The 19,691-nt window shown below is 37.4% G+C and overlaps 1 protein-coding gene across 1 annotated transcript in view; it reads left to right on the plus strand.

Moving 5' to 3' along the window:
• Positions 1-19,691, plus strand: part of GABRA1 (gamma-aminobutyric acid type A receptor subunit alpha1) — a 55,617-nt gene that overhangs the window by 10,969 nt on the left and 24,957 nt on the right. The window contains exons 4-6 of the mRNA XM_056133080.1: positions 10,657-10,724; positions 17,344-17,564; positions 17,853-17,935. Of these exons, the coding sequence (XP_055989055.1) occupies positions 10,657-10,724; positions 17,344-17,564; positions 17,853-17,935 (372 nt within the window). The remainder of the gene's footprint in view (positions 1-10,656; positions 10,725-17,343; positions 17,565-17,852; positions 17,936-19,691) is intronic.

Raw genomic sequence — 19,691 nt, forward strand, 5'->3', positions numbered from 1 at the left:
ACCACGTAGACAAAGAAGCAAAGGAAAGAGAGGAACGTATACTCGTCATGTATAAATCTCGATGGATAAGTAGAAGAAGAATTAAACAAATACATAGGTCAGACAGTAGGAAAAAAGAGACTTTATTTATCCCTACTAGTCCCTTAATATATAGTTAAGATTTTCTTCTTTTTCCTGACACTACTGTCGATTTGGAGTAATAGGGTTGTTTTAGAATTACTTTATTAGCTCTATGAGTCTTTGAACTGTAATATAACTAGACTTTTCTCTCAGAGTATTTCATCACATGTAACATTTAACAATCTATGGCTCAAAGTAGACATTCACCATATTGTTAAAATTTCCCATATTTGATCTTTCATGATTATATGTGGCCTTTTGGAATTTCATTATCACAATTACTGCCAAGAGTACCAGCTCCTAGATAAAAGCATCTTCAACTAAGACAACTGCATTGGATATTCATGTAGCTGACAAAATGGTGTTGGGTCCTTGGAAGTCGAGCTGTAATTCTTTATGTCAAAATAGTTAAAGATAGGGAACTAGGAACTTTCTTGGAAAAAAGAAAAGGCAAAATAATTTGTGTCAGAGTCTGTGCAATTTTGTAAAATTTAGGTGTTTGGAGAACAGAGAAAACAATAGAATTTAATATTTCTTAAAATTCAAATGTGTTATATTACAGGATTTTATATATATCTGATAAGCACGATTTTTTTGTCTGATGTAACATAGACATCAGAAGAAATCATTAGTTTCATCTTTACATTTGAAAGCATAGAATTTCAAAAATGTAGAGAACACATTTGTTTTTAATGTTTTTGTTAAAGTGTTGTAACTTCAGATAAAATTTTAAAATTTCAACTTAATAGAATTATCCACAAAAAATTTGAATTTACCCAGTCTTTGTTGTTATTTATTAAAAATAGGTTATCCTATTTTTTAAAACATTCTAATATAAACCCTTCATTTTGAATATGTTGTAGTCTTATCTGATACATTTTATAAGGTATGGAGCAGAAGCTCAGACTTTACAATAACATAATTCATTTCTGCTGAAATCTCTATCTAGATAGCCCATAATTCAGTTGAATTTCATAGAAAACAAATCAGATATCTATAAACCAAGAAGAAATAGTCAAACGAACAGACAGCGCCCCAAAACTCTCTAGTTAGTTCATGAATCTAGCTTTCCTACTGAATCTAATCTTTGGGTACTCAAAGGAATATTCTAGCATATTCAGAAATTGCCTACTCTTATCATTTCAAATTGTGTATAAATATGCTACCTGATCAGTATCAATTATTTGCATGGGTATAATGTAGTGCTGACACTACAGTAATACAAGCCAAAATTTTAGTGAAAGGAAGCCTATTTTTTTGTACAGCATACATTTGACCTTTTTATATCATTACCATTTCCCATATTGATTCTAGAACATGTAGACTGTATAAAAAATGTCTACTGTGAACAATTGCTTTTTCTCAGGTAGTTTGAGTTCTATATTTGAAAAATAATGGAGTGATGCTGAGATGACAATCTCAATATTTTAATAGTGATAGAGTTTGCCATGATAGAAAATTGAAGACAACCAATGTTTTAATTTTTGATTTGTCCCTCCAACATATTATTGTCCTGAAAAATAAAATGCTATAGTGGTACAAGCAAACGTATGATGCCTATCACAGGATATACAATTTTGATTAAAATTTATATAAATTAGGACTGGAGATATATACTAGCAAGCCAGGCTCTTGCCTTGGATGCAGTTAGCCAGGATTTGATCCCTGGCACCTCAGATGGCTCTCCAAGAACTGTCAGGAGGGATCCCTGAAGACAGAGCAACAACTGGCTATAACGCACAAACAAACAAAGCTTATATAATCCCAAAGAAACCTACTCTTCCAACGGTAATCACAACATTGTCTAAAGGTGACCCTCCTTCCAGCAATAAGGAAAGGATGGGAAATCTCAGTGTAAGAAAATAGAGTCCACCTTTTCATCTGGCCCATGCTTGGATTATCTGAAAACACGAAGGGACGGAGGGATTCATTAGACACCATGATATGAATTGCTCAGAGCCAGCATTAGTTGCTTAACACAGCTGAAATTAAGTGACTTTGCACAACAGGGAGAAATCAGCTACACATCTTAAAGAATAAAGGAACAGAAATGAAGGATAGGGAGGGAAAAAGTATTGCATCAGGCCGACTGACAGGGAGTTGAAACATTGCTCAGCTCACAAATATACATTAAGGCCGATGTCCCTGGAAACTCAAAATTTTGATGATTTTGAAATAGCACCGTTTCAAAGTGAGGTTGTAAGATATACATTATTGTCATGACTAGTCAATTAATCTCTGCAGAGAGGCTGCCTCTGTTTTAATTGATGTAATGTACCTTAAAGGAGGTAATAAGCTTTCTTCATAAGTTACAAGTTCATGGACCTGGACTTGGTGAATATTACTCTGAATTCCTAAGTAGTTGGCATTTTCAGTGACAATAAGGCCATGTCATTACTGGAAAAATAATGCCAATTACTGGGGAGGACGTGGGGGGAGGGTAATAAAGTCAATCTCCTCTTCCTACATCTTCTGCATATCTTGACTTTTCATCATTAAGTAAATTGTTAAAATGGATATGCCTCATGAAACACCACCTATCATTATCATTGTGGGTTCCCTCTTCTAATTTTTATTACACATCATTCACACGCCTTCAGTTCTCTTCTTAGACTTCAAGTTTAACTTCACTACTTCCAGGCTTCCCACTGCACTAGAATAAAGGTTTCTGCTTGGTGAAATGCAGAATTCCACAGGTGTGGCCCCACTGCTTTCTGTAGTGTGAGATAGTACCATCGCCATCAGCTGCATCAGGCTCTCGATATGCTGGACTTTTTGTTTCTTGTTTATCTTTTTTTTTTGTCTTTTTGCTTTTTGGGTCACACTCGGCGATGCTCAGGTCTTAATTTACTCCTGGCTCAGGTACTCAGGAATTCCTCCTGGCAGTGCTCAGGGGACCATATGGGATGCTGGGAATCGAACCCGTGTTGGCCATGTTGGCTGCATGCAAGGCAAACGCCCTACCCGCTGTGCTATCACTCCAGCCCCTTGTTTACCTTCTTTTACTTTCTGTTTCTGTGTCCTTTATTCTCATCCCAGGCCTCCTTTGCTCTTCTTGGTATTTCTCTTTTTTTTTAATTTTTTAATTAAAAAAATAAAGCTTTCCTGATTGAGTTTCACTCATACAATGATTGAACATCCATCCCTTCACCAGTGTACATTTCCCACCACCAATGTCCCCAGTATCCCTCCGCCACCCCATCCCTAGCCTCTATGGCAGACACTTCCCGTTTTGCTTTGTCTCAGCTTTGGGGCATTATGGTTTTCAATACAGATATTGAGAGGCAATCATTTTGGTCCTTTGTCTACTTTTAGCACACGTCTCCCATCCCGAGCAATACCTCCAACCATCACTGTCTTAGTGGTCCTTTCTTTATCCCAACTGCCTCTCCCCCATTTTGCTATTTCTTTAGCTGGAGCTGCCCATTTCTAAGCCGTTCTCTTCTTTCGAGTCTTAGTTCAGAGTCACATCTTCCAAAGGTATCTTATTCTTGAAGATAATTCACAATTACCTGAAACTAATACAAATTGTGTCTGTTATAGATATGTTCTCTGCAGTATCAGGTTCTTGTCCATCGGAAATATGTTTTCCGCAGGAAAAAATACATTACAGAAAAACAGTAACATCTGCACATTGTTGATCAGCATATTACTATTACCTCAAACAATGCCTACCTAGCACACAGAGGATGCTGAGTAAACACTGGCTGGTTAAATTAATGTCCTGACAAACATCTTTCAGTGTTTGAAATCATAATAATGACCTTCACTTCAATACAGTATATTTCTTATTGAAAGGGAAAACAGACTCAGAGATCAAAGGACCGTACCTGCAATCACACAGCAAGATATCCAGGAAAGTCAGAATTAAACTCCTGAATATTTTGGCTCAATTCAATGAGTTTACTGCTCACTATACTAGTCTGCTATGCTCATTTCTGCCTCAAGCACTAATCATCTTTTTGAATTATCACTCTAAAACATCTGTTATTCCAATATTTAGCAGCAGGATATCAACATTGTAGGAAATCACTAGTGAAAACAGATCTACTGCTGTATAGCAGTTGAGAGAACACATAAGATAGCATGACGTCTGTGTGCATCCGTGCGTGTGTGCGTGTGTGTGTGTGTGTGTGTGTTTGTACTGTGTGTCTAGTTAAAAGAGAGTCTGTCTTTGTTGGGCCAGAGAGACAGTACAACAGGTGAGGTGTTTGCCTTGCATGCACCAACCTGGGTTTGATCTCCGGCATCCCATATGGTCCCCTGAGCACCTCCAGGAGTAATTCCTGAGTGCAGAATCAGGAGTAACCCCTGAGCATCACCAGATGTGACACAAAAATAAACAAAAAAATTTGGCTTTGCAATTTAGAATGTTTGTCTAAACATCAATTTTAATTTATCGTCAGACTTTTTTTTGCAGTGTTTTAAGTTCCCACAACCACTAATAATCACCATTATCATCATAATCCCATTTTACATAACTACTCTGCTTTTCCTCTTAAGAGCTTGAACATGTGCATAAATTTATATCTCTCACATTGCAAATTAGAGTTATTGTGAAGAAAATATTTAATTAAAACATTATTTTCTGAATAATCTGCTCTATAAAGTGTCTTCCAACTGACTTATTTTAATTTATTTTCATTTTCAAACAATTTACTTATTATATAAAGGGTTTGTTCATGTTTAGCTTCTGATCAATGCATAGTCTTTTGAGCTGAACTTCATTACAAGGTCTTGAGTCATAAACATTCTTTTTCTTTCTTGCTTTTTGGGTCACACCCAGCAATGTTCAGGGGTTACTCCTGGCGGTGCTTTGGGGACGTACCATAAGGGATGCCAGGGGTCAAACCCTGTTTGGCCGTTTGCAAGGCAAATTACCTCCCTGCTTGTACTATTGCTTCGACCCTGACTCATGTTTTTTCTTAAATAGAATAATTCAAAACATAAAAATATCTTGATTTTTTTCTCATGTGATCCACTGAAAGGTCTTGAGTATTGTCTAGGTGTTTGTAATGCTGCTTTACAGATGCTACCACTAAACCAGTCAAATCTGGTTTTAGAGCATATCTTTAGAATCAGTACTTTATTGTTCCTTGAATAGTCATTAACATACACATAAACACACGCAGATTTGGGAAAATGAATGTTTCTCAACAATTCCCCTAGATATCAGCCAAAGCACAAACATGTGAGCAAATCTTCCATTTAAACCTGGTCTTCAGCCTAAACAGATCATGATTTCAAAACACCATTTCTTTGCCAAAAAAAGCAAGTCAGCCATGCCATTATTTTAAATTTGGCTGAAGTTCACTTATAACAATCCTCTATTTTGAACCTTTGCTCTCTAAATTCTAAACCTAAGTTAAAGAAGAATAACTTCATGTATCACTCCGAAATTACTGGCAAGTTATAGAGAAAAGCAGACTTCTAGTCAGAGGATCTTTTCCATTTAATTGAGATTATACTTAAGTGTTTGAAAATGAGGTTTAAGGACAATCTAGTATATATTTGAATAGAGAAATGTATAAAGAAATATATTAAGATATTAACAGTGGATTTATGTGGATTTTAGGATTCCATATTGTTTTTACTTTTTAATGTTTTCATGAAATTTCCAAAGTAATATCAATCTTTTATATAAAATTTTAATAACAATGTAATAAATTACATCGGCCTCAACTTTCCCCTAATACTTTTGTGATGTTTTATTTTTATTTAAAATGCAATAAATAGCTATGTTAAAATTATTACATAAAAATTATTGTTTGTTTTGATTTGGGGACCATATCCTGCAGTTCTCAGGGTTGAGTCCTGGCTCTGCACTCAGTAATCTCTGCTGGATCCATATGGGGGTCCGGGTCTCTAACCTGGGTCTGCTGTCTGAAAGGCAAATGCTCTTGCTGCTGTACTATTACTCTAGCTTTGAAAATTATTTTTAAAGTTTAAGGCATGCCGTGCGATGGCTTGGTTCATATATATTATGAAGTAATACCATGATATGATTAACTAACATTTCCATTCTTGCATAGATCAGTAAAAAAAAGAGAGAGAGAAAGAAAAAAAATCTTCCATATGATAACTCATAGAAATGACCCTCTTAGCTTTGCCCTACCTCATACAGCAGGCTTAGTGACAATCATGATATGCCTCAGAGCCCTCGTACCTATTTACAAGGAAATCCGTCCTCTTCAGTTCTCCTTCCATACAGCCTCTTACATACCCTGTTAACTTCAAGTCTCATCTTTACTATGAGGTTTTAAGGCTTTTGGGAGTTTTGTTATTGATGTTGATGTTGTTTGTTATGGCTTATTATTTTGTGTGTGTGTGTGTGTGGGTGGGGGTGTTTAAAATGGCATTTGCAAAAAACGTTTAGGAAACCTGGGGTACACTCATTTAAGACATGAGTATCATGCAAATGTCCATGAGAAATGTTGAAGACGAATACATAATCGGTGGGGCTTGGCAACAGAGGCAACTTTGTGTCCCACTGATCACTAATTACAACTGATTACAATCGGGAAAAAAAATGCTTGAGTATATCAGAAAGGTTAGTAAAAAAACTGATAGTCCTCTTTGGATTAGTTTAGCCCCGAAGTTATGAGGGGGGGTGAAGTTCAGGATTTCATTCTACTCTGCTGCTCCTTCCCCTTCTGACAGCAACCTTATCTCTTGCATTTATTAGTAGTCTCTGCAGTCCTTACCTCCACCAAACACTGAGGGTCTGTGAGTATATTTGGAAGAAAAATAGATAGAGTAAAAATTTAAAACTTCTAAGACACGTGTGAGTGAGTCATGGTGAGGAGATGCTGGAGGGAACTCATGAGGTGGGGCTTTCAGTCAAGTTGCCTGCTTCAACTAGTACATAGTGGCAAGTTTGAGGAACTGTACAAGGGACGGGCTAGTAGGAAATAAGATAAAGCATTTGAAGAAGATGAGCTGGAATAGTAAATATACTTCAAATAAAGAATTGATGAAAGAGTAGAGAACCTGATCTTTTTTGTTTTGTTTTGTTTTTGGAGAGGAAAGGGTGGAGAGTTTGGGGACATACCCAGCACTGTTCAAGGATTACTCCTGGCTCTGCTCTCAGGAATTTATCCTGGTGGTACCCAGGGGAGTATATGGGATATCAGAGATTGAACCAGGGTTGGGCACCTTAACCACTGTACTATCTCTCTGGCCCTAAGAATTTGACTTTGAAAATGTGTTTATCACCATTGATGTGAACTACTTTCCATATATGCCTCATCTCTATGACACAGTTAATCTAGTCATGGTCAGCATCCTCCCATTGTTCATGTATTTGCTCGAGCGGGCCCAGTAACGTCTCCATCGTGAGACTTGTTGTTACTGTGTTTGGCATATTGAGTACATCATGGGTAGCTTGCCAGGCTTTGCCATGCGGGCGAAATACCTCGGTAGCTTGCCGGGCTCTCTGAGAGGGACAGAGGAATCGAACTCCGGTTGGCCGTATTGGCTGTGTGCAAAGCAAATGCCCTACCCACTGTGCTATCGCTCCAGCCCAGTTAATCTAGTATGTAGCAATAAACATATATAAATGTAACCATGTTGCATATTCTAATTGATTGATGTAGTAAGCTATAAATAGGCATTCTAACCTTTTAATTTGTTGCCTATATAACACAGTCATCTACCAATAATCTAAAAATAGAAACTAAAATAGCTCTTTTATTTTGAAAGCAGGTATCTCAGTTTTTCAGAATACTTTGTCATGCTAGATAATTATTAGACAATAGATGCTTCTCAAAAAACATGTGTAAGGCCAATTTTTACAAATTTTGAATCATTCAAAAGTTACCTTACAGTACAGAAATTATATTTTCCCCACACCCAAGGAATACATAACACTGAAAAGCATTCTTAATTTCTAGCATACTTCCCAGAATTTGCAAGTATGCAGACAGGGGTTGGCACACAGTTTACAACTATCTTATATTTAATGAGATCTCTCTGCTATGAAAATAAAAAAAAAAGATGACCAAAACACCAATTCATTCCAGAGATGGCACTTAATTCCATAAAATCATCACCATATATTATCTCATGTAAAATTTGGAGAAACCCAAAACTTACTCTTAGAAACAGCATGAGATAGCACAGCGGTAGGGCGTTTGCCTTGCACGCAGCCAACATGGCCGACCCGAGTTCGATTCCTCCACCCCTCTTGGAGAGCCCGGCAAGCTACCGAGAGTATCTCGCCCGCATGGCAGAGCCTGGCAAGCTCCCCGTGACGTATTCGATATGCCAGACACAGTAACAACAAAGCCTCCAATGGAGACATTACTGGGCCCGCTCGAGCAAATCGATGATCAACGGGAGGGCCTTTACCTTTACCTTTACCTTAATTGGAAAAAAAGAAATAACAGAATGGCCTGTGTATTTAAGATTTATTCACAGAGAAATTTTAGAACACTCTTTGATCACCATATTTAAGATGCTTTAATTGTAAGACATATATCAAAAGGTAATAAAATAGTTTCAAGTAAAGAATATCACCAAGTACCAAGGAATTTAGGATGGAAATATGCCTAATTGCTATCTTGTTTTTTGTACTTGAGAAATATTATAGATAATATAGTGTGTTTGCAGTGGTATTGACATATACGGTCTTAGTATACACTCACCACTACCGAAGTCCCTAAAATTCCCTCCCTCACAGCCACATCCGGTCTAGCTACTCCCCCCAATCTGATGTTCTCAGTTTGTTCTCCAGTACCCAGAGTTTTCTATCAGCAGCTATTACCTGTTCCTTTGTTTTGCTTTCCTTCAGTTACAGATGAGTAAAATGTATCAAATTTGCTGTATTTTTATGACAATGAGTGCATATTTAATAAATCAAAGAAAATCTTAAGAAATAACAGCTATTTTTTGGCCCGAGAGACAATACGGTGCTTAAGGAACTTGCCTTTCATGCAGTCAACCTTGTTTTAGACACCCAGCAGCACATCTGGCTTGAGCACTGCCTGGAGTGAACCCCCAGAGCACAGAGCCAGCAGTAAGCCATGAGCATCACTTGGTATGGTCCAATTCCCAACCATCTCCCTCAACTGAAAAAAAATAGAAGAATGAAATAAGTTGTTTAAAATATGAAAAAATAAGTTTAGTAAAAATATTTATGGAAAGAGTGTGATCAGTGTATATTTTAGGCAAATGACTGATGGAAGGGATAAGAACGGGGGCAGTGGCAGAGATGACTGATGAAAGCAGATGAGGCTGCTGACAGAGTCTGCAGAATGTTAGACCGTGCTGGAACGGAGTCCTAAAGTACAACTCTCAATCTTATGTATTTCAAATTATGTCCTTTGTTTTACATTTTTTAAGGGAACCCCAGATGATTTCGATGTCAGGGGACTCAGTTAAACATTTGAAGTCAATAGGGTTGATCCCCCCAAAAGAAAGAAAAATCCAACAAATAGTTATATTAAGTACTGAAAGGCATACCCTTGCTTTCAGATTATTTTATCATCGGAGGTATTCATTTTGTGTCACGTATAACATGGACTCCTGAGGAAAAAAATTTATACTGAATTGATTAACGTTTTACAATTATAAAATGCTTATATTACGATGGCGAAAGAAATTCTGTTGGGTTTTCTTTTAAATGTCCTAATTCAGAATTACAGAAGTCCTGGGAAGTGAGTTCAATTGCTTTTAATTCTGAAATATTACTTAGAGGGAAAGTTAAATTTATAAAGTTCTCTTTCCGTTCTTAGTTGTTTAACAAATTATTTCTTCTTCTGCAAGATAATTTTTCTAGTTTTCTGCAAAAGTATTTTCTAGTTTTGTGTGAGGCATTATTTCTATAAAAATGTCCATACTGGGTTGTCGCCACACTACAACAAATATGTTTTATTGGTTGATATATATGCCTCAGAGACCTATAAAATAAAATCGTGCTGAACTTGAAATGGAACCTATTAAGTGAGTTTTTTTCTGTACCATAATGTGTTCTCCTCATCCTCAAAATTGAAGATATTTATACAAGTTGTCAGATTTTTCCCAAGGAGTAGTGCAAATAATTCACTTATGATTCAGTACAAGAATGCAATCATTTATCAAACATACCCAAGAGTCCTTAAAGAGTTAATGAAGTCGGCTACTGTACTCTTGAAACTTCCCCAGAGTAGCCTAAATACCAGTAGGACCCAACAAGTTGTGCAAGAATATTTAAGCTTAAATCATACCCATATGTTAACATATTTTTATAACAATGTGAAAGATCTTAGTATAATTTAGGAAAGCGTATCCATTCTTGAAAAACTCATTAGGCAGCAGCTGACTTCTCCTTAAAGTCTCTGCTTCCCAAGGTGGCATGTCGGGCCTCACTTTTCCACTGAAAAATATTAACTGTGAAATATCGTGTGTAAGCAGTCAATTATCAGGACTACACAGTGGACCAATTTTAGAAATAGCTAATCAAAGCCAATAAATTTCCCATTTGGGTGAGTCTGTGGTGGTGAGATCTAATAAGGGTTGCTGAGAGACATTCACTGTCCCAATTTCCTGCTTCATCAGAGCGCGTAACTGAAGTCAAGACTGACATCTTCGTCACCAGTTTTGGACCTGTCTCAGACCACGATATGGTAAGTGACACTGGGTTTCTTTCTGATTTTCATTGGTTATTTTATCAATTTGCCTTTTGAATGAAAAATATAGAGAATGGTATTGAGAGTAATTTGAAATGGCCTGACTATATTTTTATGTCTCATACGTACATATGTATGTGACATACATGCAAAATTTGTCGGACAAAAAAAATACCCATTAAAAAAATTACCCATTTACTCCTCATATCAGGCCTGTTTAAGGCCACAGAAATCTTTATTTGCCATCTGTGAAATGATTGCCTTGCCTTGGTTTATGTCTGTAAGCCAAATAGGGCAAGTTACCTCATATTTTAGTTTGGAAAATATGTTGATTCAAGGATGCAAGGTTTGGGGGCAGTCAGAATTTTTGCAGGAGAGTTATAAATATAGTGATTTCTGAACTATTTCTGACTTAAGAAGGGAAATGAATCTAAAAACAGACTATAATTACAATGGATAGTTAAAATACACTATTGGGATATACTGAGCAACTGAAAAGGATGTGAAATTATTACCAAGAATAAGAAAGAAGTACACAATTCCTTTTTCAAGTCAACTAAAATTAATATGACTTTCTTTTTTCTGGTAAGAACTGGGAGACGAATGCTGCTCTGAATATGTTACATAGTATTTCCGAACTTATACACACCAAGCTTCTACACTGGCAAAATATCATAAAAGGCCTGGAATATCATTATGAATATATCAAGAATATAGTCATTAAATCTTTTTCTGAATTTTTTTAATACCATATTACCACAGAAGTCCTCTAATGTCATTGTCATACAGAGCACTTAAGAATAAAAGTTATAGAAAATAGTACTGAGAGAAATTTGAAATGGCTTGACTATATTTTCGTGTCTCATCTGTACATACGTATTTCCTAAAGTGTGAAAATTCAATGTGCCTGTCTCAGCAGGGTAAGGACTCTGAGAAGTCCTAAGTATCTGAATTATATTTAATCTATTGGGTTTTTTTAAATCATATATTTTCAAAACCCCTTCCTTCCTATGATACTGCAGGCATTCTACAGAACTAGTAACTCTGTGAATTCAAAATTGGGGAACGCTCATTCAAGTGATAATTAGATATTTTAGATCTTAAGCCAAGTTATTAAATGTACTAACTCTGAAAATTAGAATCAGTGAAGCATATGAGACAGCAGCATGGTAGGGAAGAATACAGAATTTCTGAATGAGAATGTTTGGCTTATAATTTCATCTCCTTTTCTGATAAGGGTATATTCTCAAGGAAGTTAACTCAGTTTCTTCCTGTTTAAGATGATGAGTTATAACATTATCTCATGGGGATATTGTAAATATTTAATGAATATATAAAAATTAAACATTAAATGAATTAATACTTAACACTCGTGGCACAGAACATCACTCAACAGATGTCAGCCATTATCATTATGCAAAGAATAATGATATAAAAACCAGCCATCACTGTGGAATTTTGGCAGCGGGTTTCATCATTCCCTGAGACTGCAGTCTATAGACATAGTATGTGAGAGAATATCTTTTGCTGGCTGAGTTTGCTAACTTGACTGTTCTCTGAGAACCTACCTAAGTTTCAACCCAGTCTTCTACAACACTGTTCTCTCCTATGACTAGTAAGAAAATTGAACATATCCCTAACAGGTATGGCTGCAAATTCACACATCTTCCACGTGTATCCCCAAATGATCTTAGCACCCTTGCTTACTTGGTCCAAGTGTTAACTATTTAGTGATCTTGAAGAAGACTTGCTCTCCAAAAGGCAAAATAGGGGTGTAGGTTACAGAGGACAGGCTCTAGTTTCAGGCTAGATGAAATCTCACCTCATAACTAACAGCAACATGGCTCTAAGCACATCACTTAAATCTGTAAGCTAGTACAGTGTTTGTAGTGGTAGAGGCACTTGCTTTGCATGTGGCCATTTGAAGTTCAATCCCTGGCGCAGCATATAATCCCCTGAGCAAGTCTTGAGCCATAAGATCCCTGAGCACTACTGAGTGTAGTCCCTAACAAAAAATAAACAAAATAAAAAGAAATAAACAAAAACACCCTTGAGCCTGAAAGTCACTAAAATGATTATATTATTATAATGATTCATTCATCTAATGAATTTTAAATTAGTTATGTAAATAAGGTATCCATGGATAGTTCTCAATAAATAAAAATTATCATTATTCTGCCTCTAAATCCCTTATCTTGCCATATAATTTTTATGAAAATTTCTATTTGCACACATGTAAAGCCTGTATTTCTAAAAAGGCCCAAATCAAAACCCAAATGTTTCATGAAAGCATTTTTTTTTCATGAATACAGTAACAAACTCACCTTCCCTTTCTGCATTATAGTCAATTTATTCACTATTACAGTTTAATGGTGGCTTCACATGTAGTATTTTCTTGTAAAGTTATTTATCTTATATTTATATCTTATTTTCCTAAAGTGACTCCAAAACTATAAAATTAATCATTTCACATCATTCATAGTATGGGGTGCTTTGCTGGGTTATAATAAGAACTGAATTATTAGTTAGTGATTAAGTTTAAAAGGTCTATATTATTTTAATAGAAAAACATAAAGACCTAGGGGCCAGAGAGCTAGTACAGAGCTTAAGGCATTTGCCTTACATTTGGTGATCCCAGTTCGATCCCTGGCACCAACATATGGTCCCCCGAGCCCTACCAGGAGTAATCTCTGAGCACAGAGCAAGGAGAGCCACAGTGTATGGCCACAAAGTGAACAAAGAAAAAAATAAGACCCAGGCTAGGAAGATAGTGCCAGGAGTGGAGTACATGTCTTGAATTTCCTAGGCCCTGAATTCAGTCCCCAGCACTGCATGGTCCCCTGAGCACAGCCAAGTGTAACTCTAGTGGCCTCCTGCAGTGCAGGGGCTAGATCAGAACAGCATCATATACAGGGCCAAGCAAGGATCTGTCTAGCCCGCATGGCTGGGCTGAGAATCTCAGGGTCCCCTGAGCATTGCTTGAGCCGAGAAGCCCCAGAAAAGAAAGTAAAATTCATGGGACTCAAGGTCTGAATCCTTTTGAAAGATACGACAGTAGAGCTAGGCCTATGGAAATCAGAATATAATTTTTATTACTATTAGTTATGAGACTTCAGATGATGGCTTACGTCCCCACTAAGTGTTCAGAGTGTAAACATCAAGATTAATCCACCCAGTCGACATGGAGTGTTAGTCTCTGTGCTTGGATTTAGACTATCCATTTAAAATTTCTAAGATGGAAAAATACAGGAGAATGTGCCCCTTAATGATCAGAAAATGCTGAAAATGAAAAAAGAGGAAAAGGGTGAGATAGGCAAGACTGATCTCTGCTTCTAACTTTATCCATCAAATGAAATCACTCCTCTGTTTCTGCCTCCCGAAATAAGAGTATGAGAGAATTGTTGAATGCTTGTTTTTATGCGTTAAGAACCATGCTAAGGGTTTCATAGATCTTAGGTCCTCTAATCCCTCTGTCAAACATTTCAGCTAAGTATTTTTATTATCTGCATGATCTCTAGAAGGAAAGTGACCCAGCTTGCTAAGTGTAGCAACTTGAACACGGGCTGTCCATCCCGAGAGACTGTAACTCCCAAAGCATCTGACTTCATCTGGAATAGAAAACAAAATTAGGACAACTCCTTAACTTTATTTTAAAAACCGTTAATTGGCAATCCAACAGCACATTCCCAGGGCACTGGGTTCTGACAGAAATATCCAGGCAGCTCAATCATTGAGCGCTGTTTTCCGTAGTGCTTAAAATGTATTAAGTCAAAGCACACACAGATGGTAATCAATGGTGCAGTGGGAACACTTCAATACAATATTTATTTAGAACCAGAACGGATGTTTTGTCCCGTATTCAGAATAAAGCTGACTTTCTCCAAGGACCTACGCTACTGACAGGCTGACTCGGAGAGACTTTCGTCTTGTCTCTTGAACACTGGACCCCAGGCTGCCCCTTGAACAAATTATTTCAGTGCTTCCTATTGCTTGAGAAGAGTCTTTTGGAGGGTCCCCCCTGGTGACTTGTTTCTGTCTTCCTGAGTTATGAAAAGTTTCTCATTGGCCAAAGGTCTGCTTTCCGAAGGCATAGCCTTTGGGGATTCCCAGTCACATAGAAACCTACCATAAATTTACAATAACATGAATGGAAAGTAAATAATCATTTCTTACACTTCCCAAGAACTTATTATGTTACATTCTTACAAGCTGTTCACTTGTTTTAATTCCTTTCTCGAAAGAGAGGAAGGAAGGAAGGAAGGAAGGGAGGGAGGGAGGGAGGGAGGGAGGGAGGGAGGGAAAGGCTGTTCTCCTAACAGTGGAGACTTCATAAAATAGGAAATTGGGGCTTAGAAAAGGAAGAGAGCCACCTACGGTCATTCAGCACTTCTTACTAATAGCCATCACGCAACAGTTCTTTCCTCTCCTGTCTTCCTCCAGCTTCCTGAGGAAGGGATTCAGCCCACTTGGTATAATGGACTATGACCTTGGGGACAAGGTTATGCTCTACAAGTAGGTCCTTGGAGCAAGCAAAAAAAAATTACAAACAGCATTTTTAGATTTGTGGGAGCATATCCGTTTAGACATTTTGGGAACCTTGATCTGGGAGTGGTCATTAACTTTAGAGTTGACCAAGCTACGGTAGTTCAGCTGAATAGAGATTTAAGTGGCTGACTGCTAAGGAACAAAAACAGTATCCCTATCTTATTCTTCTGTCTGCTGTGATGAGAAGTGTCACACCCCAGAGCAAATCCATCTACTTTGCTTCCATGGCAAGCTACTCTGAATTATTATTATTGCTATTATTATTATTATGGTTTGTAAGCTACACCAAACTTACTAAGGGGACCATATGGAATGCGAGAGAACAAAAATCTGTATTCATTACTTCCTGATCCTATTCACAGGCACCCACCCTGCTTTCTCTCTTCATGCAAAATATACCGTTCTATGCCCACTCCGCTCCTCTGTGAGTTTTTCATTGAGCATCCAATTCTAAACAGTTTCTCCCTCTGCTGAATTCAACAGATTATTAGCAAATGTTTCTTAGTGAGTGAATTCCTGAATGACATAGCCAGAGCCTAATGCCTTTCATCTGAATCTGGCAGACACAGGTAAAAACTGACCAACAAGCAAGGTAACTTAACTCCAAGGAAGAGACACTGATCAAGTTAAGACTCCTTATTTCTATCTCAGTTTTGCTAGCAGTATTTCTGATGCTTAATATCTATTAAGCATCTAAATAATTTATCCAAAGCCTGACAAGCTACCCATGACGTATTCAATATGCCATAAACAGTAACAACAAGTCTCACGATGGAGATGTTACTGGGCCGGCTCTAGCAAGTCAATGAATAACGGGAGGACCATGACCGAGACCGTGAATCCAAGATTATTTAATAATATATCTCTTAAATGATCTATCTGATAGAAATTGTTAGCTGTTTGGTATGTAGTGCAAGGTCACATGCATGCAGGGACATGCCAGGATGGATAAGAGAACATTCATGCAGTCTTTCCAGAATCTGAATCCTTGGGAAATGGGGAAACTCATGTACAAAATGCTTAGAGTTAAACATTACTTAATTTGCATGTCTTAAAGGCAATATGCATTAGGATTTTAAAATACTAGTTTTCTGCTGCAATAGGCATTAGGGTTAAGGAGTAAAATGGGGCATGGTGTTTTTAAGTTAGTCTCCCTTCCAGTTTGGAGAAGACTTAAAGTTAATGTAGAAAGTGGTCATATTTATTTCAAACCACTGGGTTCTAAATTTAGTGTGAGTCTAGCCAGCACTGCAAGGAAGATGGATATTACCCTTTCAATTTTAGGAGCTGGTAGGCTGCATTGCTTGCTTTCAGATTAGCAGATGTTTGTCTTTGGGTATTGCCATAAGGGATACTGTGTTTATTCAAATAAATAGATTCCCTGGCTGTGAATGATGATGAGCTTCACACATTCCTCATGTGTCCTTTACACATACATACTAACAAACACACACTTGCATTCTCTAACAGATCCAAATTGCTAGTGAAATTGATTTCTTATATTCATATTCTACTTTTCAAATAGTTAAAAGTTCAGATACTGTGAAAAAATATTTAGGCAAAAAGATGGGATTTTATCACCCACTTAAGAATCATGAGATGCTTTACCAGAAGACAGATGATCAATTGCAGAGTCCATGAGAGGGCCCTTCAAAACACAACATTTTTGTCTTTATAATGCAAGGATCTAGTTTGAATATTTTCCTACATGAAAAACCTTGTAACCTGACTTATGCCTTTATTTTAACGTACTCCATCTCTTAAAATTCTGGTGTGGTGGAACAGGGTTGAGATTACGGTGAGATTTTCCTTCAGTGATCTCCAGAGATAATTGCAGAACATTTCTGACCAAGAAATATTTCAGGGGGTTCATATTTTTAATGATTGTATCAGGTGTTCATTCACCTGGTACCTATGTGTACTGGCTACTATGAGTTTATTTCTGAAACATCACCTGGTCCATATTTTGCATTTACAGTTGCAAAACAATATATATGCATTTTTTTGTGGAAGGTATTTGCATTGTAAAATACAATACGAGTGAACTCTGCCATCTTTCAAAATTATCTAGGAATACACAATAGATGTATTTTTCCGTCAAAGCTGGAAGGACGAAAGGTTAAAGTTTAAAGGACCCATGACAGTTCTACGTTTGAATAACCTAATGGCAAGTAAAATCTGGACTCCGGACACCTTTTTCCACAATGGAAAGAAGTCTGTGGCTCACAACATGACTATGCCCAACAAACTCCTGCGGATCACAGAGGATGGGACCTTGCTGTACACCATGAGGTAAGGATGCTCCTTGCCCTCCACCACGAGGTAGGGACTCCCCAACCAAGAACTGTCCAATCTCTTCTTACCCATTATACCATCCAAAATTTGAGTGGCATTTACTTTTCTATAATTAAAAGATGGATAGGATTCAATGATTGTAATTATTGTTTGATTTTCAACAGCTAAGGCTAATGCTGCAGTGTGTCTGTCTACAAGCTTTGTGAATATAGTTTGACATTAATAACAACTGAGGTAATCTAATCTGTCGGGGTCTTGTTTGTTTCCTCTGTTTCCACTGATAAGACTGACAGTGAGAGCTGAATGCCCAATGCATTTGGAAGACTTTCCTATGGATGCCCATGCCTGTCCACTGAAGTTTGGAAGCTGTGAGTATATTTGTTTTATTTTCATTAGAGAACTCTTAAAATTTTAAGCTGGAGATCGCCAATTAGTTATGTCTGTTGGAGCAATGACAAAGAACAAATTTAAAATAGATATTGACTGCAATTGCTTTGTTTTTCTTTTTTTTGGGGGGGGTCACACCTAGCGATGCACAGGGGTTACTTCTGGCTCTGCACTCAGGAGCTACTCCTGGCAGTGCTCAGGGGACCATAGGGGATGCTGGGAATTGAACCCAGGTCGGCCATATGTAAGGCAAACACCCTACCGCTGTGCTATCGCTCCAGCTCCTGCAATTGCTTTTCATAATGAATAATACTCTTTTTCTGGTGGCCTAGAAAGCGTTCATTTAACTGTTTAGTAGGAAAAGGCTATTTGTACGCAATAGTATTCAGAGAAAACCAACTGGAATACAGATACTCTTCCTTCCAATAAATGCAAATCATCATAGTTGTTTTAATTAATAACAAAAACCTGTCTGGCCTTAAAACTAATTCAACTTCTCTATTAGCTGGAAGTAGTGGACAGGTGGCCCAGGACAATAATTAGGCATTTCTTATACAGTAAAGGCAACATCTAAAAGACATATCCAGAAAGAATTTATGTTAACCACAGAGTTGGAAACGTTCTAGATGCATTTGGATTGCTCACAGAATTTGTGTGCATATTGACAGTTTGGAGATATCATAGATAAATCCCTTCTGTAATCTCCTTTGCTTCAACCTTTGCAAAGATGCAGTGCGTTTTTAGAGGACAGAGAGAACAAAGGGCCCCAGCATCAGGATCTCTGGGGGCGCTCCCCATTCCCCTTCTGTTTCCCATGAGCACGCATGCTGGAAGTGACTGGGAACTGTTATTCCTGGTTTCCTGCAGGGAACTTACGTGTGAGCACTGAGTCAACTCCTGGCCCATCTAACAAGCTTTCTGTTCCCCCTAGACAAGCAGTCTGAGCAACTATTTTGGTGAAGATATGATTCATAGAGGAAAAATAGTGGTAGTGTAGGAAGATCACAAGCAAGGAAAATAGCAAAGGGCTTTAGGCTCCTAGCATCAGAAATCGCAGAGAGACAACTTTTCTTATTTATAAATCTCACTCTATTGGAACCCAAGGATAAAATACTTCAAAGCTAAATAAGACTGTCAGCTAAACAAGACTGGTGATAATTCCTTCCTCCTCGTCTTTTCTCTGAGTGATGTATATTCTATGTGCTGGATTGATACATTTACTTCTGGTTATCAATTCTATTCTAATAGTACATTATGTGTATCTTGTTTGCCTGGTGATATATAAAACACTGGGATATGCATCACCTCAGCTGACCCACAAAGTAACCTCACAGTCAGAAAGAGCAAGGATTGTAGCCCGGAACAGGACTGATTTATGCTAATGTCCAGCTACTACTATGCACAACCCCTTTTGCCTTAAAAGTGGTCTTATTTGGACACTGAATTAAATGATTAAGTGTATCTTTCATGAGAATGTTTAAGTAGTGATAGTATCTTTTAAAAAGGAAGGTTTGTGGAGTTCATGCCCAATTCAATCAGCTTAATCAATGGCTGAATAAATAACAGTACTCCTACATTTAAAAAATAAAAAAATAAAAAGGAAAGTTTGTATTTTCATATGAAAAGTAGAAAGATAAGTCAGTGTTGGGGGAGTGCTGATTAGTTCTGCATCTCAACAAAGATGATTTCTTAAGATGCCCTTACATCGTCTTCCTCTTCATATAATACAACTTCCAT

The sequence above is a fragment of the Sorex fumeus genome, unplaced genomic scaffold, assembly GCF_029834395.1.
Source record: "Sorex fumeus unplaced genomic scaffold, SorFum_2.1 ptg000097l, whole genome shotgun sequence".
Taxonomy (NCBI): Eukaryota; Metazoa; Chordata; class Mammalia; order Eulipotyphla; family Soricidae; genus Sorex; species Sorex fumeus.